Source organism: Coregonus lavaretus (genome assembly GCF_964263955.1).
Source record: "Coregonus lavaretus genome assembly, chromosome: 8".
Classification (NCBI taxonomy): domain Eukaryota; kingdom Metazoa; phylum Chordata; class Actinopteri; order Salmoniformes; family Salmonidae; genus Coregonus; species Coregonus lavaretus.
Genome location: NC_139995.1, coordinates 5,124,673 through 5,149,234, shown reverse-complemented (window position 1 = coordinate 5,149,234; position 24,562 = coordinate 5,124,673). Strand labels below are relative to the sequence as shown.

The 24,562-nt window shown below is 43.6% G+C and overlaps 2 protein-coding genes across 6 annotated transcripts in view; one reads left to right on the top strand and one right to left on the bottom strand.

Moving 5' to 3' along the window:
- Window positions 1-6,864: 6,864 nt before the first annotated feature.
- LOC311134327 (poly(rC)-binding protein 2-like) lies at window positions 6,865-20,081 on the top strand. Of its 5 annotated transcripts, none has more exons than XM_084167975.1 (12): window positions 6,865-7,023; window positions 8,742-8,880; window positions 9,044-9,100; window positions 9,208-9,324; window positions 9,667-9,798; window positions 10,057-10,185; window positions 10,385-10,459; window positions 14,581-14,622; window positions 15,556-15,628; window positions 15,983-16,038; window positions 16,211-16,380; window positions 18,872-19,921. In XM_084167975.1, the coding sequence occupies exons 2-12, from the start codon at window positions 8,812-8,814 to the stop codon at window positions 18,906-18,908; spliced, it is 957 nt and encodes a 318-aa protein (XP_084024101.1). In that variant the 5' UTR covers window positions 6,865-7,023; window positions 8,742-8,811; the 3' UTR covers window positions 18,909-19,921. The 5 variants fall into 5 exon arrangements, with proteins under 5 accessions (XP_084024101.1, XP_084024099.1, XP_084024098.1 ...); XM_084167973.1 differs by having other exon boundaries at window positions 15,535-15,628; window positions 18,872-19,919; XM_084167972.1 differs by having other exon boundaries at window positions 10,057-10,191; window positions 15,535-15,628; window positions 18,872-19,919.
- Window positions 20,082-23,475: 3,394 nt separating this feature from the next.
- Window positions 23,476-24,562, bottom strand: part of LOC311133692 (mitogen-activated protein kinase kinase kinase 12-like) — a gene marked incomplete at both ends in the record, with an annotated part of 47,210 nt that continues 46,123 nt past the window's right edge. Inside the window, one exon of the mRNA XM_084167228.1 lies at window positions 23,476-23,571. Coding sequence (XP_084023354.1) covers window positions 23,476-23,571 — 96 coding nt within the window. The remainder of the gene's footprint in view (window positions 23,572-24,562) is intronic.

The following is a 24,562-nucleotide window of genomic DNA, read 5'->3' as shown; positions in this document are numbered from 1 at the left end:
CTTAGCTCATTGGTCACCATAGCAGCACCCACCCGTAGTCTGCGCTCCAGCAGGTATATCTCACTGGTCATTCCCAAAGCCAACACCTCCTTTGGCCGCCATTCCTTCCAGTTCTCTGCTGCCAATGACTGGAACGAATTGCAAAAATCTCTGAAGCTGGAGACTCTTATCTCCCTCAATAACTTTAAGCATCAGTTGTCAGAGCACCTTACCGATCACTGCACCTGTACACAGCCCATCTGAAATTAGCCCACCCAACTACCTCATCCCTATATTGTTATTTATTTTGCTCTTTTGCACCCCAGTATCTCTATTTGCACATAATCTCTTGCACATCTAGCATTCCAGTGTTAATACTATTGTAATTATTCTGCACTATAGCCTATTTATTGCCTTACCTCCATAACTTGCTACATTTGCACACACTGTATATATATTTTCTGTTGTATTTCTGACTTTATGTTTTTTACCCCATATGTAACTCTGTGTTGTTTTTATTGCACTACTTTGCTTTATCTTGGCCAGGTCGCAGTTGTAAATGAGAACCTGTTCTCAACTGGCTTACCTGGTTAAATAAAGGTGAAATAAAAAATAAATAAATAAATAAAAGTTACCTTTGCTGCAGAGGATAAGTTCATTAGAGTTACCAGCCTCAGAAATTGCAGGCCAAATATATGCTTCACAGAGTTCAAGTAACAGACACATCTCAACATCAACTGTTCAGAGGAGACTGTATGAATCAGGCGTTCATGGTCGAATTGCTGAAAAGAAACCACTACTAAAGGACACCAATAAGAAGAAGAGACTTGCTAGGTCCAAGAAACATGAGCAATGGACATTAGACCAGTGGAAATGTGTCCTTTGGTCTGGAGTCCAAATTTGAGATTTTTGGTTCCAACCGCCGTGTCTTTGTGAGGCGCGGTGTGGGTGAACGGATGATGTCTGCATGTGTATTTCCCACCGTAAAGCATGGAGGAGGAGGTGTTATGGTGTGGGGTTGCTTTGCTAGTGACACTGTCAGTGATTTATTCAATTTATTTTAAATTAACTTAACCAGCATGGCTACCACAGCATTCTGCAGCGATACACCATCCCATCTGGTTTGGGCTTAGTTGGACTATCATTTATTTTTCAACAGGACAATGACCCAACACACCTCCAGCCTCTGTAAGGGCTATTTTACGAAGAAGGAGAGTAATGGAGTGCTGCATCAGATGAACTGGCCTCCACAATCCCCCGACCTCAACCAAATTGAGATGGTTTGGGATGAGTCGGACCGCAGAGTGAAGGAAAAGCAGCCAACAAGTGCTCAGCATATGTGGGAACTCCTTCAAGACTGTCGGAAAAGCATTCCAGGTAGAGCTGGTTGAGAGAATTCCAAGAGTGTTCAAAGCTGTCATGAAGCCAAAGGGTGGCTATTTGAAGAATCTCAAATATAGAGTATATTTTGATTTGTTTAACACTTTTTTGGTTGCTACATGATTGCATATGTGTTATTTCATAGTTTTGATGTCTTCACTATTATTCTACAATGTAGAAAATAGTAAAAATAAAGAAAAACCCTTGAATTAGTAGGTGTTCTAAAACTTTAGGAAAGTATTCAGATCCCTTGACTTTTTCCACATTTTGGTAGTGTCACACCCTGGCTCGGGGACTCATTATGTTGAGCCAGGGTGTGTTCATTCTATGTTTTCTGTTTCTTTGGTGGGTGTTCTAGGTTGTCTATTTTCTATGTTTGCCGGTGTGACTCCCAATCAGAGGCAACGAGTGTCAGCTGTCGGCTGGTTGTCTCTGATTGGGAGCCATATTTAATCTGTCTGTTTTTCTTTCGGGTTGTGGGATTTTGTTCGTGTGTGTACGTGTTGTACCATAGACGTCACGCATTCGTTGTTTATTGTTTTGTTCGTGTGAGCATTTAATAAATAGAATATGTTCACTCGCAACGCTGCGCCTTGGTCTCCCTCATTAGACGGTCGTGACAGAAAATCCCACCTAAACCAGACCAAGCAGCGTGAAGAGGAGAGAGGAAGGACCTGGGATCAGTGGAGTAGGAGTTTTGGCTGGGCCCCGCTAAGTGAAGAGAAGAGAGGCTGGTCTATGGAGCAATGGATCAAGAGTTTCGACTGGGTCAAGCCAATTGAGGAGCTGAATAGCGGGAGTTGGAAGCAGAAGAGTGAGAGTCTGGCGAGAGCTAGGGAGGCCTGGTCCACGGGGAGGAGAGAACCCCAGAAAATGTTTAGGGGGGGCTCACGACGTGGACGACGGGGCAGCAGGAGGCCGCGAGGGAGCGGTCCAGCGGGTGTGAAGAGGAGGCCGCCAGGTTAAGGGGGCCACTGGTCACAGAGGAGAGGGAAAGTGTGGAGGCACGGCGAGAGGTACTGGGGTGTGTTACCAGTCCGGTCCGGCCCGTTCCTGATCCCTGCGTAGGGCCAGTGGTGTGTGTCCCCAGTACGGTCCGGCCTGTTCCTGTTCCTCGCATCGAGCCTGTGGTGCGTGTCGTCAGCCCGGCCCGGCCTGTTCCTGCTTCCGGCACCGAGCCTATGGTGCGCGTCGCCAGCCCAGCCCGGCCTGTTCCTGCTCCCTGCACCAAACCTGTGGTGCGCGTCGCCAGCCCGGTCCGGCCCGTTCCTGCTCTCCGCACCAAGTCTGTGGTGCGCGTCGCCAGCCCGGCCCGGCCTGTTCCTGCTCCCCGCACCAAACCTGTGGTGCACGTCGCCAGCCCGGCCCGGCCTGTTCCTGCTCCCCGCACCAAGTCTGTGGTGCGCGTCGCCAGCCCGGTCCGGCCCGTTCCTGCTCTCCGCACCAAGTCTGTGGTGCGCGTCGCCAGCCCGGCCCGGCCTGTTCCTGCTCCCCGCACCAAACCTGTGGTGCGCGTCGCCAGCCCGGCCCGGCCTGTTCCTGCTCCCCGCACCAAGTCTGTGGTGCGTTTCGTCAGCCCTGTCCGGCTCGTTCCTGCTCTCCGCACCAAGTCTGTGGTGCGCGTCGCCAGCCCATTCCGGTCCATTCCTGCTCCACGCACCAAGCCAGGGGTGTGTATCGTCAGCCCGGTCCGGTCCGTTCCTGTTCCACGCACCAAGCCAGGGGCGCGTGTCGTCAGTCCGGCTCCGGCCAGCGGGGCTAGACAGGACCAGGGGTACTTTGGGGGGTTGGAGAGGAAGTGGGGATCAAGCCCGGAGCCGGAGCCGCCGCCGAGGAGGAATGCCCACCCAGCCCTCCCCTGTTTTTGCTCGTATTTAGGCGCGGTCGCAGTCCGCGCCTTTAGGGGGGGGTACTGTCACACCCTGGCTCGGGGACTCATTATGTTGAGCCAGGGTGTGTTCATTCTATGTTTTCTGTTTCTTTGGTGGGTGTTCTAGGTTGTCTATTTTCTATGTTTGCCGGTGTGACTCCCAATCAGAGGCAACGAGTGTCAGCTGTCGGCTGGTTGTCTCTGATTGGGAGCCATATTTAATCTGTCTGTTTTTCTTTCGGGTTGTGGGATTTTGTTCGTGTGTGTACGTGTTGTACCATAGACGTCACGCATTCGTTGTTTATTGTTTTGTTCGTGTGAGCATTTAATAAATAGAATATGTTCACTCGCAACGCTGCGCCTTGGTCTCCCTCATTAGACGGTCGTGACAGGTAGGTTACAGCCTTATTCTAAAATTGATTAAATCGTTTTTTTCCCCTCCTCAATCTACACACAGTACCCCATAATGACAAAGCAAAAACAGGTTGAGAATTTCTTGCTAATTTATAAAAAAAATCTAAACTGAAATATTACATTTATATAAGTATTCAGACACATTACTCAGTACTTTGTTGAAGCACCTTTGTCAGCGATTACAGTCGCGAGTCTTCTTGGGTATGACGCTACAAGCTTGACACACCTGTATTTGGGGAGTTTCTCCCATTACTCTCTGCATATCCACTCAAGCTCTGTCAGGTTGGATGGGGAGCGTTGCTGCACAGCTATTTTCAGGTCTCTCCAGAGATGTTTGATCGGGTTCAAGTCCGGGCTCTGGCTGGGCCACTCAAGGACATTCAGTCCCGAACCCACTCCTGCATTGTCTTGGCTGTGTGCTTAGGGTTGTTGTCCTGTTGGAAGGTGAACCTTCGCCCCAGTCTGAGGTCCTGAGCGCTCTGGAGCAGGTTTTCATCAAGGATCTCTTTGTACTTTGCTGCGTTCATCTTTGTCTCGATCCTGACTAGTCTCCCAGTCCCTGCCAGTGAAAAACATCCCCAGAGCATGATGCTGCCACCACCATGCTTCACCATAGGGATTGTGCCAGGTTTCCTCCAGAAGCATTCAGGCCAAAGAGTTAAATATTGGTTACATCAGACCAGAGAATCTTGTTTCTCATGGTCTGCAAGTCTTTAGGTGCCTTTTGGCAAACTCCAAGAGGGCTGTCATGTGCCTTTTACTGAGGATTGGCTTCCGTCTGGCCACTCTACCATAAAGGCCTGATTGGTGGAGTGCTGCAGAGATGGTTGTACTTCTGGATGGTTCTCCCATCTCCACAGAGGAATTCTAGAGCTCTGTGAGTGACCATCGGGTTCTTGGTCACCTCCATGACCAAGGCCCTTCTCCCCCGATTGCTCAGTTTGGCCGGACGGCCAGCTCTAAGAAGCGTCTTGGTGGTTCCAAACTTCTTCCACTTAAGAATGATGGAGGCCACTGTGTTCTTGGGGACCTTCAATGCTGCCACCTTCCCCGGATCTGTGCCTCGACACAATCCTCTCGGATTGCACTGTCAACTGTGGGACCTCATATAGACAGGTGTGTGCCTTTCCAAATCATGTCCAATCAATTAAATGTACCACAGGTGGACTCCAATCAAGTTGTAGACACATCTCAAGGATGATCAATGGAAACAGGATGCATCTGAGCTCAATTTCGAGTCTCATAGCAAAGTATCTGAATACTTATGTAAATATGTTATTTCTGTTTTTACGTTTTTTTTTTTTAAATATGCAAACATTTCTAAAAACCTGTTTTCGCTTCGTCATTATGGGGTATTATGTGTAGATTGCTGAGGATTTTTGTTTTATTTAATCCATTTTAGAATGAGGAGGTAACTTAACAAAATGTGGAAAAAGTGGGGTCTGAATACTTTCCGAAGGCACTGTACATATCTTTGAAAAATATGTTTTCCTTTATTATTTTCCCCTAAGACTACCACCCCTTCCCTAATTGGAGCAAACTAATGGACAACAACACTTAAGCTTCTACTTCCAGCTTATACATACTATATACATTTTACGGACACAATGTATTTTACAATAGTTATCCTTTGTTTGTTTTATATATGTGATATTTATTTTTATTTAGAATGGACCATTATCATGCAACTGTCTCGGAACAGAGACATGGGGGGGGGGGAAATACAAGTAATCTATGCACTTAAATAGCAAATAGAGGACGCTTTACCCATGGTTCATTTTCATAAGATCCAGGTAGGCTATACTCCTGTTGTAAAGCAAAGCAATGTCCTTAATATTAGGAATGTTGATAAATAAATATAGTAGGCTTAGCCTATAGAAAGCTATTTTTAATAGAGGCCATCAACTCTCAAGCAATTGCATAGCCTCCCGAGTGGCGCAGTGGTCTAAGGCACTGCATCGCAGTGCTAGCTGTGCCACTAGAGATCTGGATAAGAGCGTCTGCTAAATGACTGTATTGTTGTATTGATAGCCAATAAAAATGTTGCGCAACATGAGCTCATGGGCACTCATGAAGTGTTTGAATAGATTTTTGATAACATTTGCATTGATGTCAGAGTGATTAGAGGGACAATAGAGTGCTGAGTACCAGGCAGTTAGCAAGTTTGGTAGGCTACTAATGACCATTAGCAGCATCAGAGCTTGGAGAAGCCTAATTACCGTGACTAAACGGTCACGTGGAATTTGACTGCCGTCATAACTCGTCGCCGCCGGTGTGGCGGTAATACGTTCACCTTAACAGCCCTAGTTGGAGGTTGGCCCTTCTGTGGTGATAGATGTTCCTCCGTGGTTACTCTCAGATCTTGTTGTTGATCTAACTTTAGTAGAGAAAAGATTGGTCAGAAGTTAGTGATATAGGGAAACTGGTTGACAATTACGTTAGTAGATGTTTTTATTCATTTTTTTTTTCATTTTTGGAAGGGAATACAATTGTAGACCAGATAGCCAAAATAGCTTTAAAACGAGATATAATTGATATTAATGTTCCACTGGGTAGAGGTGAGGCCAAATGTAAGATCAGAGTAATTTTGATAGATGTGTGGTAGAAGAGATGGGCCTCCGAAGAAAGGTCAGTGGACCAAGATTCAAAGGTCATTAGGAAGGAACAGGTGGTGTATGTTCGATTGCGCCTAGGACATTGTACATTGAACTCGTCATTACATCTGGTTGGCAAGCGAATGGTTTGTGTATGGTCGATGAAACTGTAGTCATTTTTAGCAGACACTCTTATCCAGTGCATACATTATTTATTTTTCATACTGGCCCCCCGTGGGAATCGAACCCACAACCCTGGCGTTGCAAACGCCATGCTCTACCAATTGAGCCACATCCCTGCCGGCCATTCCCTACCCTGGACGACGCTGGGCCAATTGTGTGCCGCCCCATGGGTCTCCCGGTCGCGGCCGGCTACGACAGAGCCTAGATTCGAACCAGGATCTCTAGTGGCCTTAGACTACTGAGCCACTCGGGAGAGAGGTTAAGATTGAAATGTAGGGTAATTTAGTTAGTAGGGCTCTTTTTTTATTTTCTCATTAGAACTGAGTTAGGTAGGAGGATTTAGAAATGTGGAGCTAATGTTGTAAACCGTGATTGACCACACACTCCAAAACAGTAGGTGGCAGCATGCACCTTTAACGTTTGTTTGCGGATCACCAATACATCATAGAAGAAGAAGAAGAGAACCCGATCATCATCTCACACTTCCCTCTTCCCCGAATCCTTTTAAAACTCTCCCCCGGGTTTCTACCCTCCCGAACCTCTCCCCTTCTACCCTCACAACCCCACCCTCCCCCCGATAACACATCCCAAAACACGGATCAGGTAAGAGCATCTTATATATTTGTGTGCAATAAAATCTCAAATAAACCCACACCGCATCTTGGATCTGGCTAACTAGTACACACAGTCAGGCTTCACGTGAATTTGCCAGGCCGCACTACTTGCACGCAGCTCACACGAGCTTATTTGTCAGTCAAATGGCTGCTATTTACGCGTGTACATTTGTAAATGACCAGTGTTGGTGTTTGTAACCGATATATTCTTGAAACATTGTTAGCGTGAATGACAACTGGACAGCCATTCATACAATGTACACATGCTCCACATACAGATGCTAGCCACCCAGTTAACTTGCTAGTTAGCGCGCTATGCTAGGTCGTAAATCTAGCTAACTAAACGCTAGACTAGAGCCGGCCGGTGAGGCTAAACTACATGCATTAGTTATGAGTTAAGTTAAATTCATTGCAGCCAAGTAATCGGACACATTGTTCATTCATTTACGAACTGAACCCCAAGTTAGTTTCGCTCGGGATTCACTCTTGGGACCATTAACCTGTTTGTTAGTTAGTCTAGCATGCTAGCTAGCTATCCATTGAAATTGATCTGACTAGCCAGCAGTGTGCTACTAGTACTAGCAAGCTAAAAGATGCACGTGAATCATTGCTATGATGACCACTCCAACTAAGTTTGATTGTTACTTTTAGTCTAATGGCAGGTTACTTTGCATGAATCATGATACAGTACTAATGATGATCATGCACGCAACCTCACAAAAGGCCCCATTCTTGTTTGGGTCACTAGTAGCTGAGTAAACTCGACTTTGTCCATATAAAGTTAGCTATATCTCTACGGAGTTGAGTGTTGGCGGAGTGTACCATGCTATCAGTCGATACTCGTAAAAATATATATTGTTTAATACTTACCTTGTACTACCTTTTCTTTGGGTGCTGAAATCCGTAGTTTAAAAAATAGATATAAGTAGCATTTGATGCGACCTCTGCAGAGGTAGCTGTTGTTGAGAAGGAGCAGACCGTCATTTCACTGCAGATTCTTACTCTAGTTTTGGCAAGGGACACACCGTGGATTAAAGGGCGCAATATGACAACCTCACATAAAATGACTTTTTAATAAAAAACAATGGAATTCAACAGCCAAAGATAAGCCCACAGTTACATAGGACAAACATAGGTACAAGGTAAGCATTAGAATAATGTACATTTTTACATCCATGATTCGATGTAGTTGGTGGTACTCTCCGCCAACACTTATCGCAACTCTACACCGTAGAGGTGCAGGCTGTATGGACATAGTTGAGTTTACTTAGCTAGTTCACGCGCTGCAAATTGAATTTTATCACTCTTATAATAATATAATCAGTTTAGGTCAGGTGTTATGCATGTATTTGATTAGTTTGTAAGAACATCAGTGTCCACAGATAATCTCCTCCATTGAACTTAAAGCAGCTACTGTTTGAAGAAACATAGCATTATTTGGATGGTTTCAGCAGCTTGTATCGTTTACTTGTACAGTAATATTATGTTACCTTCCTATCAAGTTTCATGAGTTCAGTAGTTCGCTAGCCATTTAGTATTATTGCACAAAGTCATAGGCTGAATTAAAAACCAAAACCAGCGGTCATATTCTGTTCACATTCTATATTCAATTGTTCTCCTGCTCTTCCCTCAGCCTCTTTACTCATCTTCCTATGCACTATTCTAACTTTTTCTACTTTTCTTACTGTTCTCTTGTCTGACCTCCAGATCCCATCTTTGTGACCAGACTCCAGTTTTGACCCTTCTGCAGCAGCTACTCTCCCATCCAGTGGTAGTTATGGACTCCGGTGTGATTGAAGGAGGACTCAATGTCACCCTGACCATTAGATTGCTAATGCACGGCAAGGTGAGTAAGCTCCCACAGCAGGTGAGACTGTTAGCCCACTGAGCTAAAGGCTAGGTAATGTCATGCTAACCATTAGATTGCTGATGCAAGGTGAGTGAGCTCCCACAGCAGGTGACTAAGGCATTACATTTCTAAATGCATATTTTTTCCTTTTCTCTTTTAGGAAGTTGGAAGCATCATTGGCAAGAAAGGTGAATCTGTGAAGAAGATGAGAGAAGAGGTGGGAACAGATGCCTTCTGTTTCTGAAAGACAGTAAAGCTTTTTGTGTTCTGTTAGTTGCACGTCTTATATAACTAATGGTGAATTTCCCCTCCCCCTGTGTCCAGAGCGGCGCTCGCATCAACATCTCAGAGGGCAACTGTCCTGAGAGGATCATCACTTTGGCAGGCCCCACGACCGCCATCTTCAAAGCATTCTCCATGATCATCGAAAAGCTGGAAGAGGTAACTTAGTTACCCTGTCTTGTCCAGGCCCAACTGTTTATTTGTCACTTTGGCATCTGTATGGAATGTGATTTGGCTGCTTTTACGAAACTGATTCACTCTATCTCTCAGTACAGCCAAGGTGCATGAATAGAGGAACCGACTGGATGTGTGCTGTGTTCAGCTAATCCTAGAGGACTATTAGAAGTTGATTTGAAAAAAGGTTATTTATTAACAATACATTTGTTTCCAATTGTCCTCCAAGAGTGGCTGAACACCTCTCGCATATCCATCAATGATGTTGTCAAGTGGAAGTTCTGGAGTAAGTTAGTTGATCAATCACTCTCCTCTCTTCTCTCCCAGGACATCAGCAGCTCCATGACGAACAGCACGGCCACCAGCAAGCCCCCGGTCACCCTCCGCATCGTGGTGCCAGCCAGCCAGTGTGGGTCCCTCATCGGCAAGGGAGGCTGCAAGATCAAAGAAATCAGAGAGGTGGGTGGGAGAACAAATGTACTCACATTTGCACTTGTCTTTTCTTACTAGCACAGATTTAGCAGAAAGTGGCTATTTGGAAGGTTTGACTTGCAGTGATTGTGATCGGTGGTCGTTTTACCTACCTTAGTTCCCAGCACTAATTGTAAGTTTGTCTGGATATGAGCGTCTGCTAAATTACTAAAATGTTACTGTAAAATGTAAGTCCAGACCAGTCAATCTCTCCTCTCTCTCCCTCTCCCCTTCCTCTCTCTCTAGTCAACAGGTGCTCAGGTACAGGTGGCAGGGGACATGCTTCCTAACTCTACAGAACGGGCCATCACCATTGCAGGGACCCCCCAGTCCATAATCGAGTGTGTCAAGCAAATCTGCGTGGTTATGCTTGAGGTAAGTGTAAGTAATATCCTCAGATCGTTGATCTATTTTTATTCAGTTTAAATATGAATCATTTTCTTAATTGATCAAATTACCCCTGCAACCTCTTTGGTTCCCATCTTTTACTCACTTATACAAAAGTGTTTTGAAAACGTCTGAATTAAACCCATTTTCCTGTCTCTCCTTCTCTCCCGTCCCTCCTTCTCTCCAGTCTCCCCCTAAGGGGGTCACCATCCCATACCGACCAAAACCTTCAGGATCCCCTGTCATCTTCGCCGGAGGACAGGTATGTTTTGGTCTTTTTTATTTATATACATTATTTTTTCTTTGGATAATTTCATCAACTTACTGGTGGGGGGTATAATAAAGGACAAAACACATCACGACGAGAGACACTACATAAAGAGAGACCTAGGACTAACGCAGCAACACGACATGACAAATGCATGGTAGCAACACAACATGGCAGCAGCACAACATGGTAGCAGCATAACATGGTACAAACATGATTGGGCACAGACAACAGCACAAAGGGCAAGAAGGTAGAGACAACAATACATCACACGAAGCAGCCACAACTGTCAGTGTCCAGGATTGAGTCTTTGAATGAAGAGATGGAGATAAATCTGTCCAGTTTGAGTGTTTTTTGCAGCTCGTTCCAGTCGCTAGCTGCAGCAAACTAAAAAGAGGAGCGACCCAGGGATGTGTGTGTGTTTTGGGGACCTTTAACAGAATGTGACTGGCAGAACGGGTGTTGTATGTGGAGGATGAGGGCTGCAGTAGGTATCTCAGATAGGGGGGAGTGAGGCCTAAGAGGGTTTTATAAATAAGCATCAACCAGTGGGTCTTGCGATGGGTATACAGAGATGACCAGTTTACAGAGGAGTATAGAGTGCAGTGATGTGTCCTATAAGGAGCATTGGTGGCAAATCTGATGGCCGAATGGTAAAGAACATCTAGCCACTCAAGAGTACCCTTACCTGCCAATCTATAAATTACGTCTCCGTAATGTAGGATAGTCATCTGAATCAGGGTTAGTTTGGTAGCTGGGGTGAAAGAGGAGTGATTATGATAGCGGAAACCAAGTCTAGATTTAACCTTAGCCTGCAGTTTCGATATGTGCTGAGAGGGCGACAATGTACCGTCTAGCCATACTCCCAAGTTCTTGTATGAGGTGACTACCTAAAGTTCTAACCCCTCAGAGGTAGTAATCACACCGGTGGGGCGAGTGGCATTCTTCTTACCAAACCACATGACCTTTGTTTTGGAGGTGTTCAGAAGAAGGTTAAGGGCAGAGAAAGCTTGTTGGACACTAAGAAAGCTTTGTTGTAGAGCGTTTAACACAAAATCCGTGGAGGGCCAGTTGAGTATAAGACTATCTGTCTTGCTGTATTTTTATAGGGTTAGGGTTTGCAAGTAGGTTTTTGCCATTTCACCTCTGTGTATGGTACTTTTCCCTAGCCTTTGGTTTTATGTTACTGTTATGGCATCTCTGGTGGTTAGTAACAGAAATAGGGATGTGCACTGTTATTCGAATATCCGAACGTACGTGAGTATTCCTTTTTGTGGGCAAGAATGTAGTGGCTTATTTTAACACGGAAAAAAGCCTTTTTCAAAATTTAATATATCCATGACATTTCAAATTATAAATTCAATAAAACAACCGTTCAATGAAGTTATGACGTGCGCTAGGCAGAATGGAAACGTACTTTGTTTTCAATCGCTTTAACATCCCTTTAGAAATTGCATCATTCACGATAATATGGATACTTTGTTCAAGACTTGGTAACTTTAAAATGTACTTGAGAGCGTTTAGACGTAGACCTATAGGGTCTGTGTGTGTTGAAGCAAAATAGACTCTTGTTAGGGACGTCAAACGTTCAGGCGCTGCACAGACACTATGGAAGCTCAAGTCTGTTAAATTGTTTCAAAACATTTTGAAACTCTAAATTGTTGAATGAGTGAGATGGATGTACAATGCCTAGTGACAGTCTACACACCCGTGCAAAGTTTTTTCATTTTGTTGCCTTACATTTCTATCTAAAAAGGGATTCAATTGGGATTTTACCCCACTGATCTACACAATATACTGATTTGTTGAAATTATCCAGTCAGTTACTTTTTTTGTATTCGCCATCTACCGTAAACTTTGGCACAAGGAGATGGGTTGATAAATGGCTACTACAGGTTCTTATCTATCGACAGGTATACGTTGTATAGTTCGTTGTGGTTTTGTCTGTAAGAAGAGCGCAAATGGTACATGTCGCTGCGGTTATTGTCCCAGTTTCATTGATTGCAATATCGATGCGAGTGATTAATTTGCGCGTGCTATTACAGTTGAATAAGCTAATCAGTTCCAGTTTAGAGTGGATGTTTGGCAAAAGTTGGCGTGTGTGCACTTTTAAGGTACTAATTTAGCAAAATAAAAGTAATCTGAACACAAGTGTGACGTACAGTACCAGTCAAAAGTTTGGACACCTACTTATTCAAAGGTTTTTCTTTATTTTTACTATTTTCTACATTGTAGAATAATAGTGAAGACATCAAAACTATGAAATGACACCAATGGAATCATGAAGTAACCAAAAAGGTGTTAAACAAAATCAAAATATATTTTGTATTTGAGATTCTTCAAAGTAGCCACCCTTTGCCTTGATGACAGCTTTGCACACTCTTGGCATTCTCTCAACCAGCTTCATGAGGAATGCTTTTCCAACAGTCTTGGAGTTCCCACATATGCTGAGCACTTGTTCGCTTCTTTTCCTTCACTCTGTGGTCCAACTCATCCCAAACCATCTCAATTGGGTTGAGGTCAGGTGATTGTGGAGGCCAGGTCATCTGATGCAGCACTCCATCACTCTCCTTGGTCAAATAGGCCTTACACAGCCTGGAGGTGTGTTTATGGTCATCATCCTGTTGAAAAATAAATGATAGTCCCACTAAGCGCAAACCAGATGGAGTGGCATATTGCTGCAGAATACTGTGGTAGCCATGCTGGTTAAGTGTGCCTTGAATTCTAAATAAATCACTGACGGTGTCACCAGCGAAGCACCATCACACCACCTCCATGCTTCACGGTGGGAACCACACATGCCGAGATCATCCGTTCACCTACTCTGTGTCTCACAAAGACACGGCGGTTGGAACCAAAAATCGCTAATTTGTCTTGCAGGAATGCAGTGTTTGGTTTTCGCCAGGCATAATGGGACCCATCTCGTCCAAAAAGTTGACTCAAGTTTGCCAAAAAGCACCTGGATGATCATCAAGACTCTTGGAAGAACGTTCTATGGACAGATGATTCAAAAGTATAACTTTTTGGACGACATGGTTCCAGTAATGCCTGGCGATAACCAAACTCTGCATTCCACAGTAAGAACATCATACCAAAGGTCAAGCGTGGTGGTGGTGTGATGGTTTGGGGATGCTTTGCTGCCTCAGGACCTGGACGACTTGCCTTAATAGAAGGAACCATGAATTCTGCTCTGTATCAGAGAATTCTACAGGAGAATGTCAGGCCATCTGTCTGTGAGCTGAAGCGCAGCTGGTTCATGCAGCAAGACAATGATCCAAAACACACAATCAAATCTACATGAAAATTGCTAAAAAGCAACAAATTGGAAGTTTTGGAATGGCCTAGTCAAAGTCCAGACCTAATCCCAATTGAGATGTTGTGGCAGGACTTGAAACGAGCAGTTCATGCTTGAAAACCCACACGTCACTGTGTTAAAGCAGTTCTGCATGGAAGAGTGGGCCAAAATTCCTCCACAGCAACGTGAGAGACTGATCAACAACTACAGGAAGCATTTGGTTGGAGTCATTGCAGCTAAAGGTGGCACAACCAGTTATTGAGTGTAAGGGGGCAATTACTTTTTCACACAGTGGAATTGGGTGTTGCATTACTTTGTTTATGAAATAAATATGTAATTGTTGTGTTATTTGTTCACTTATGTTCCCTTTATCTAACATTAGGTTTAGGTTGAAGATCTGATAACATTCAGTATCACAAATATGTAAAAGTAGGGAAAATTAGAAATGGAGCAAATAATTTTTCATAGCACTGTATGTGTTATTTCTTCACTATTATTCTACAATGTAGAAAATAGTAAAAATAAAGAAAAACCCTTGAGTGAGTAGGTGTGTCCACACTTTTGACTGGTGCTGTATGTGTAGATTACTTTCTATGTTTTGGTCTTCAAAATATCACAACCTATTTCAGCATATTCATTGTTTTGACACTGGGCTATAAATCCATGACAACAGGAAGCAGCAACGGCATCATTTTCAACGTGTTTTAGGAATACAAATGATACTTTGAACCTTCTAACATACGTTTGTCCTGCCTACTCTTGTGGCTGCGAATTGTGACATGTTGACAGGATGCCTATGAACACTTTGTTCTTGTTTCAGGCGTACGCCGTTCAAGGACAACATGCGATACCCCAGCCAGATGTAAGTGCTGTTGTCACAATTTCTTCCTCCTGGTGTCCGTATCCTCCCTACCCTCTGTCTTTTCCCTAACATCCTTAACTGTCCGTACCTTTCCTACCTTACGCTATCATCCCTACCCTTCACCTCTCAATTTATGCCCCCCAGTTACCTATCCTATGGACCTCCCTGCCCACCATTCCCAACCTACCCTCACTCCAACCAGTGCGCTAGGGAAAGGTGTGGGATAGACTAGGTCAGAGGCTCCAAACCCAGCCTAGTTGTGACGCCTAAAGAGGAAGGATTTGTTCACAAACTCCAACGAGCATCATGGTGAAGAGATGACATTATTAGACACTCCAATTTAGAGGAGTTAGTGTATTAACCAATCATGTTATTCTCAACATAGCACTGGGTTATGGCTTAAGAAATGATGTATATGTTCACTATTGATCTTGTATTATTGTCTTAAGTGATACTGTATTGATTATACCATGGCCTGTAGTTGATGTGTGGGCCTGGTTGGTAGGGGCAAGGAAAGATCATATCCATCTGCCAGAAGACTACAAGCAAACATTCCAAACTGAGTCCCAAGTTCTCCTGAGCTACAGTGGAAAGACCATGGGGTACAAATGACTAAGAATGATTCCACAACCCACCCAACACTTGTCCATTTTAGAGAAAGAAAATAAGATAGGACAACTGGTCAAGATAGCTGGGCCGTGTGTTCATTAGGGCATGCAACAGAGTTTTCCAACAGGTAGTCCCTCCCTGTTTCAGTCAGTTTGGTACGTAATGAACACTACTCCAACTACTATAATGAATGAATGTTGTGGTGAATGAAATGGTTTCGGTACCGTACTGACCATGCTTCTTGTCCCGTCTCTCTCTCTCCATTTCTCTCCTCCCTCCCTGCCCCCTCTCTTGCCCTCACAGTCTTCCTCTATCTCTCCACAGCTCACCAAGTTACACCAGCTGGCCATGCAGCAGAGCCCCTTCCCAATGGCCCCCAGCAACCAAGGATTCCAAGGTACTAGGGACTTGAGAATATAGTTTGTAAAGGTTATTGAAACTACTGCGCTCAGAACTGGTGTGTTGACTAAATAAAAACATAGAGTAGGTCTGCGCTCAAAAGTTATTTAATGCTTATTTTATTTGTTGAGGCAACTAGCAAAATAGAAACGTTTTGGCTGTCGGGCCATCGTTGGTGTGTCACACTGATAGAAAGAGAACTCCTTGACTTTCAGCTTTACCTGCTGAAATGTCAGTTAAGATTTTGTTCCATGGAACATGCCACTACAATAATGCCATTTACATATCATGAAGAGTGCCATGTTCCTCTTGATCCTTGTTTTGTTGATGTATTTTTGGCTTGTTGATTTAGGAGGGATGGATGCCTCTGCCCAAACTAGTTCCCATGAGATGACCATTCCAAATGATGTAAGTATTTCCACAGTGATGACTCTGACCCTCCCCTTCCATTTCCCTCCAGCGATTTAGACATTTCACACTATCAATCCAATCCACTCTAGTTGATTGGCTTAACTGACTTCCTGGTTTTCTCCCCTGGAGTTGATTTGGCGTAACTGACTTCCTGTTTTTCCTCCTCTAGTTGATTGGCTGCATCATCGGTCGCCAGGGTGCTAAGATCAATGAGATCCGCCAGATGTCGGGTGCCCAGATAAAGATAGCCAACTCCGTGGAGGGCTCCGCGGACAGACAGGTCACCATCACTGGTTCCCCCGCCTCCATCAGCCTGGCAGAGTACCTCATCAACGCCAGGTCAGACACAACATTAGTTTACCACACGCTTTTTAACCAACTACCAACTGTTGTCCTCTTAAGAGTCGGGGATAAATTGTCTTTGGGTTGCAAAATTCCAGAAACATCCCCCAAATTCCTGGGATGGATGATTCCCAGTTGGAGGATTACCTCCCTGCATGTTAACTCCTGATTCCGGAAATCCTCCAACCAAGTTTTCTGAAAAACCTGGGAACTTTCTGTAATTTTGTTTCTGGTCCTGGAGCACCACAGTTGGTTGGTGCAGGAGGCTTTTGATCCAGCCCAACACAAACTAACACAGCTGGGTTGGAACAAAAGCACACAGCTCTCCAGAACTAAGGTAGCCCAGTATTCTACCAAGCCCCTTTTGGTATTTTCTGTATAATTGAGAATCCACCCACTCTCATCTACCCCACACCACTCTCATCTACCCCACACCACTGTACTTCCTTTTGAGATTTGGGTACCTCCCAGTTAGTCTGCCTACAGTACAATGTGTCCAGTGTTTGTGTTAGATGACTGCCTAACCCCCAACTTCTATCCATGGCATGTGTTGTACTCTACTGGCTCTATTCTGAATAGTTCACCATGTTTGAGGGGATCAGTTTGAACAAGATGAGGCACAGAATCGCTCATCTTGATCACATAATGAGTAGTTATTCGGGGATGCAAGGTGATTTGTAGATCAGCGATCCTGCGCAGTCCGGCTGGAACGTAGTCGAGCTCAAACACGCACATTGTCTATTGAAACATGAGTCAGTCTTCTAATGATGTTTACTCACTGATGGCCCACTATGGTCAGTTGTGTTATACCTGTCCGACTCTCACACCCCTCCCTGACTGTCAGTCTGTGCTTATTATTCCCCCTCATCCACCCTCCCAACCCTGATGTCTACCCCTCCTCCCTCCCTCCATACTCACCAGCCTATCCTGTAACCCATCCCGACTGTGTGTCCCTCTTTTTCCTTCTTGTCTCGTTTCTACAGCGTAGAGTCCTCTAAATTCTCCTCCTCGAACCCTGAACAGACCCACAGCACCAGCCTCCTCTGCCCTCCTCTCTCCACTACTACCACCTCCTCTCCTGCCGCTACCTCCTCTACTGCTTCCTCCTCCTCCTCTTCTTCCTCCTGTTTGGCGCCCCCCTCCGCCTCCATCTCTCTGTCCTTGTTGGCTCCTCAAGGACCCTCTGACTCCCCAATCTCCCCCAGCTCCCCTGCTGTCCCCTGTGTCTCCAGTCTGCTCAGTCTTAAGTCCCTCCCCCTCCTGGCCCTCCATGTTGTTTCCACTGGCCCCACCTCCTCCAGTAACCCTGCCCACTCAGCCAATCCCGAGCCAAAGCTTTCCTCGGAGCTGGGCTCCAAGTCTAAGAGGCGAAGGCTCTCTCCTTACTAAAGCTACGGCCATAATAGAAACTACAGTACAGACGTGAAGTGTGTCCCAAATGGTACTATTCCTTATATAGTGCCCCACTTTTGACCAGGGCCCTTGTCAAAAGTGGTGTACTTTATAGGGAATAAGGTGCCATTTGGGATGTAGCTTAGCATTGTCTGTACTTGGTCCGCACTGCTCTGTACCTGGCTGTGCCCTATGCCACATGCTTCTTAACTATACAATTCATCAACAAAAAAGAAAAGGTTACACGCCCAGATATGGCCTCTCTCTTCCATGTTCTTTGGGTCCACTGCTTTGGTTTACGTCTATCTATCCCATACCCCCCCCCCCTCACCCTCTTGAAGGACACTTGAGTCCCTGCTCTTTCTATCTAAGGACACTGCATCAGCATGGACACCCTTGTCTCAGACAGACTTCAACTTGACTAATTGAAAAGCTTTTGGTTGGTTTTTCTCTCTTGCTGTAAGCTCAGGTAGCACCTTTCATGCCATCTTTATATTAAGATCTCATGCTATATTTCATTTATTTCAATATTAACTTTGTCCTGGATAATGTGTGTGGTAGCTAGTTGTATTTGTTGTAAAGTGTTCATTATAATGCTAAAATCTTGTTTTGTTTATGTATCGAACTGCCACATGGTGTGACGTTGGGCTTAATCACTATAATAGTTTGCCCTCAGGTATCATATCGCCCCGCTATTCATGGGTTGTTGGACCTGTACAATTTCAGGAAATGGATGTCCTCGTAATGCCTAGATTAGGACTCTTGAATCGAGCCATAGCTGCTTCCTTTAGCCTTTCGCTGGCAATCACCGCTGCACTACAATTTTTTAGCACTGATCAGAGGTCAGTGACCGTAAGGGGATATGGAAGGACATGGAATACACTCCTTGAAGAGGTTGATGTCAAGGAAACATCCTCTTATCCATTGATAGTTAATACACCTCGAGGCTTATCTATTGGGTAGACATTTTCTGAACTGAAAAAAGGGTTGTGGAGGTTTGTAAAAGGTTAAATTCTCCGATTTTATCGATCTGATTTGAAACGCACAGCATGGCTTACTCTCTCCCCCTTCGATCTCTCAATGTGTCTCTCTCCAGGCTCTCCTCTGAAGCGACAGGACTGGCGGCCAACTGATAGAACAGACTGCATAGATGTGATCTGCACTAACCCCCCCCCCCCCCCCCCACATTTTACCTTCTACCACCAATTGATCCATCAGTCAGCGTTCTCCTTTTAAAGTGGTCAATGCAACTATCCAACGCCACCCACCTGATTATTTTGATCTGCTTTCATTTTTCTGTTTAAAAATTATTATTCTTAAGTCCCTTTGAGTCCCGGTTGGAAGTTTTTAATGATTTGTTCTTAGATAATTTTTTTGTTGGATGGAGAACTTTCTCCCTATCTTTCTTTACAGCATCACAAGAGTAGAGGTGGGGAAAATCTGAATAGGTTTAGTTCAAACAAAAAATAGATTGACTGTTTTTTAATGGGCTTTTTTATCCCCCACTCCCACCCAACCATCCTGCATCCCCCTAGTAATTTTATCCATTGAATTTCTGCAAAAACACACCTTGATTTGATTGTCACTTCCTGTTATGTCACAATGCTCGCAGAATATAAGGGGGGGGGGGGGATACGTACCTTGTGCTGTCGTCACTGCTGGTATTTTGGGTATGACAAACAGCTCTAACACTACTAGAAGACGTGGATATTGCATTTGTTGAAATAATTTCAAACTGTATGTACTCATGTCACCTAAACTTTTTTTGTTTGTGTCATTCCTATTTTTCCACCTTGACTTTTGCCCCCCCAGTGTGATCATATGTTTCTTAAATGGAGGAAATATTTGTTTTAACTACCAAAGGAGAGAAACTCCTGAACTATGACTGACTGGTGTGTCTGTCTGTGAGTGTGAGGAGAGAAACTAAGATATTATGAATCGTTGATGAGCTGAAACTAAGACCTGGCGATAAATTAATTAATTTCCTGCTCTTTGCTTTCTTTGCTCAAGGCATATTTAATTTTGTATTATTTGCAGGAAATATAATAACACTTTTGTGCACGTTTTGGAAATAATGTAGACCTTGGGTGCCACAACATTGTTAAAAAAAAAACTACAGAAATAAAATGTGAAATGCTCAAACTACAAATTCTCGTTCTTTGTGTTGCTCCCAGTCGTGTGTGTGTGTGGCATTTTTCACAATGTGCAATACAGTTATTATACTGGGCACTCTGAAGTTCATTGGAATGGTCATTGCTTTTATGAAAACCTATAACACTTACCCAGAATTAAAACCTGACACCCACATTTCCAGTTTTTGAACAGTGATTTTTATTTGTCTTAATTTGTTTCTTAAATATATTTATTGTACACAGATACAATACATAATGCAATATAAAAACAAACATTTACTTTCAAAGGAACGAGAAGTCTGTTTTTGATTCAGCATATTGAAAACTAGCCTGAAGCCAAATCTGTTAGTGTTGTTCTGCACAAACATTAACGTGACATTGACCATAGAGACTTGATAAGACAAATCAACAGATCTGGAAGCAGGCTAATCAGAAACATACAAGAAAGAGCCTCTTTCTCCAGTCACAACGGGGCAGTGGTATTTTGCTGTATTGGCAAAACAATTAATAATTTGTCAGGTCCAACATTTTTGGCACCCTTGAAAAAGATGAACAAAAAAGACTAAAATAAATAATACAAATACTGAGCTATTTTGCATGTGCAATTTTTTGGGGGAATTATGTTTTATACTAACACAATCACTCAGAGAATGAGATTGTGTTTAACAAGTACAGGTAATAAAATAAAACAAAATCTCAGATTGTCAAAATGATTGGCACCCCTGTTTTCAATACTCCAGCACCCTCCCCTTTCCGAGGATAACAACACTGGCCTTTTTCTAAAATGTTTTGAGATTGGAGAACACATTTGGAGGGATCTTAGCATTCCTCCATACAGAATATTTCCAGATCCTTAATATCCTTTGTCTGCGGATATGGACTGCACTCTTCAATTCAAACCACAGGTTTTCAATGGGGTTCAAGTCCGGAGAAGTTGAAGCAAAATAGCCCCATAACATCAAAGATCCACCACCATATTTTACCGTAGGTATGACATAGTATTCTGCATATGCTTCTGTTTTTCAACGCCAAACCCACAACTGGTGTGCGTGGCCAAAGAGCTCTATTTCCATGTTATCTGACCAAAGCACTGTCTGGAGGTTGATAAATGGCATTGGCAATTGGATTGGAACTGGTGCTATAAGAGCAGACAAACGATATCAAGATCCCTCCCAACATGTTCTCCAATCTCATAAAACATTTTAGAAAAAGGCTCCGTCTCACTGTCCTCGCTAGGAGAGGGTGCTAGAGTATTGAAAATGGGTGCGAATAATTTTGACCCCTATATATATACTTTCGTTTATTTATTACCGTACTTAAACTAAATATTTTTCTCTGAGCAATTGTATTATAAAATAATATCATTTCAACTATTGTTTTGTTGCATACAATATAGCTCAATGTTTGTATCTACTTTATACAGTCTTTTTTTGCTCATCTTTATCAAGGGTGCCAATAATTATGGCCCTGACTGTATATGTCTGGTTGACATCCAGTATAAGACTTATTTGTCTAACAATTGTTTGACTGAAGGGGACAGAATAGATTCTGAGATTTTAAATTTTTTATAAATCGATGCTTTTACATAAAATAAACACTAGTGGATCTATAAAACCTTACAGATTAAAGAACACAGGAGCTGCCATTTTATAGCTTATCAAATGGAACCTGCTGAGTCATTCGATAGATTAGTCAGAACAGAATTCTGCCAACACTACAGGAGAGGACGGAAAGGAGGCTGTTTAAACATAGGCCTCTATTGCGTCCCAATTCTGCCCAAGTTTACACTTGCTCACTCCTCCCCATGGATAAAAAAAAGTATATTTGGATTGGCAGAGGGTGGTTCCACCATATTTCTTACAGCATTCCTTTCCTTTTCAATCCAAGAAGGGAAGTGAACAAGTGCGCATTTAGGTGATAAGGATTTAGAATCGGGACGCAACCTTAGTTGACAGGAAACTAACTAGTTGCCAGACAATTAGTTAGTTTAGGAACAAACTAGTCTGCTGCTCATGAGTTGGATAGTTAATTAGTGAGTGGTAGAATCCCTTTTTTCTATAGATTCTGTTTCTATGGCTGACTAAGTCCCTTTGATCTGAGCCTCATGCTCTGACTAACATCTGCATTTGGACAAAAATACAATACAAGTATATTACAACCATGCTTTAGTGAACTGCTCAAGTATCTTTACACTTCTAGATGGCAATGCACATGGTCGGTGACTGAGGCTTTGTCTCAAATGGCACTCTATTCCCTATGAAGTGCACTACTTTTGACCCAGAGCTGTGGGGATTACGGTGCCATTTGAGATTTGACCTGAGGTTTTGTTCTCAAAGATATCCTAGTAGGTAGTATTGCATTTTAATACAGTATAAACACTGCAATACCAAATAAATACAATAGTTAATCTACAAAAACAAGTGCTGTCAGACCCTGAAAGAAAGGGGCTGTAGTTTGAGTGTACTCCATGGTGCAGCCAGGGGAATGATTCAGAGTTAGTGGACATATTGCTTGGTGTTGTTCTTTAGCTATTATTGTTCTGTTCCCTTCAACCTGTGTCTTTACTGCCATAGAAATATATATAATTATTAGATTAGATTCTATTTCTATGCTTATTAATGCCTTCCGGTACCATACCAATAGAATATATGTTCAGGGCCAGGTTCAGTAGGCAAACGTTGAATGTTTCAGATAGAAATGTCATGAATAGAGCTGACATGATTAATTTGTTCTACATGTCAGAGAGGTATGTTTGTTCTACATAATCTATTTCTATCTGAACTATCCACAACGTTGTGCCCTGCTGAATGCTCCTGAGTTCTGTTGTCCGGTACAATTCAATAGCGCCCTCTAGTGTAAAACATCAGTCAGCACCATTAGATGATACAGTCTTGCATTTCAACTCATTCAAATATGTCTATTAATTGTAAAGTGTGTCAAGAGGTCCAAATATTTACATACAGTTAATGTTATGTTAAATAAAATACAGATTGTATAAAAGATTAGGACAACAAAATCTCTGATGCAAAACATTTATAAATACATGTGAAAATGTAAAGAAGAAGAATGTAAACATTGATTTTCTCTCTAATACCCAATAAATAAATTAAATGACACTCAGTGCATAACGCTTGTGAGGAAACAAAGGATTTTGGACATAAAATAATCAGTACCAATCAAGTAAACAAAGTGCAGAAAACAACACCAGATGCCTCTGACAATGTTGACATATTATATTTACAAAATCTGAATGGGAGACTTTACATAGAATAGATAATGAAGTTTGACAATTTTTTGACAAAAAATAGAAGTAACAAACTACGGTCTGGATAGTGAAAGAATCCCTATAACATGTAGAAGTTACATCCGTAGTCTGGTGTTGCAGAGGTCCCTGTAGGTGAGGTGAGTTGGCTTGTTGAAGTGTTTTTGCAAGGCTGGGGCTGGGAAATGAGGTTGAGGTGAGGGTGGGGGGGCTTGGTTGGCTGTACATAGGTCTGTCGAGGAGGCTGGGGCTGAGGTCTGGGGGGAGTGGGCCTAGGTCTCAGTCTGAGGCTGGGGCCTGGCCTCCTCACCAGTTGGTGCTGGGGGGCCTCTGGGGCTGGGGCTCTGTGCAGCCTGAGTAGTCCAGCTCAGCACTGTCACAGTCAGAGTCATCATACAGACTCTGGAGTGAGGAGGAGAGGCAGAGTTAGAGTTAGAGGATGGGCATTACTGCATTGCGACTGGTTATTAATACAGTTTTTCCTAGCCATGCCACCTGAGTATTACCTGACCTGGAAATATCATTTCACCTAAAACTGGGTCCTAGTGATCAGGGAAAATGATGGGCCCTACCAGTGGCGGCCTGCCCATTAAGGCGTTATGGAGAAAAATTAATTGAAAAATAAATTGTATTGAAAACAATTGATTCAATAATTCATGGATTATGTTTTAAATGCTCATAAAAGTGTGTTAATGTGTACATTTTCCTGTTTAAAAAATACACTACATGACCAAAGGTGTGTGGACACCTGCTCGTCGAACATCTCATTCCAAAATCATGGGCATTAATATGGAGTTGGTCCCCCCTTTGCTGCTATAACAGCCTCCACTCTTTTGGGAAGGCTTTCCACTAGATGTTGGAACATTGCTGTAGGGAATTGCTTCCAGTCAGCCACGAGCATTAGTGAGGTCAGGCACTGATGTTGGGTGATTAGGCCAGTCGGCGTTCCAATTCATCCGTGTTCGATGGGGTGGAGGTCAGGGCTCTGTGCAGGCCAGTCAAGTTCTTCCACACTGATCTCGACAAACCATTTCTGTATGGACCTCGCTTTCTGCACGGGGGCATTGTCATGCTGAAACAGGAAAGGGCCTTCCCCAAACTGTTGCCACAAAGTTAGAAGCACAGAATCGTCAAGAATGTCATTGTATGCTGTAGCGTTAAGATTTCCCTTCACTGGAACTAAGGGGCCTAGCTCAAACCATGAAAAACAGCCCCAGACAATTATTCCTCCTCCACCAAACCTTACCATTGGCACTATGTATTGGGGCAGCTAGCGTTCTACTGGCATCTGCCAAACCCAGATTCGTCCGCCAGACTGCCAGATGGTGAAGCGTGATTCATCACTCCAGAGAATGCGTTTTCACTGCTCCAGAGTCCAATGGCGGCGAGTTTT

Coding starts and splice junctions, on each gene's coding strand:
- LOC311134327 (XM_084167976.1), top strand. CDS start 8,812: ATGGACTCCGGTGTGATTGAAGGAGGACTCAATGTCACCCTGACCATT. Junction 10,460..14,580: donor TCATCTTCGCCGGAGGACAG/GTATGTTTTGGT, acceptor TTCTTGTTTCAG/GCGTACGCCGTTCAAGGACA. Junction 15,629..15,982: donor CAGCAACCAAGGATTCCAAG/GTACTAGGGACT, acceptor TTGTTGATTTAG/GAGGGATGGATGCCTCTGCC.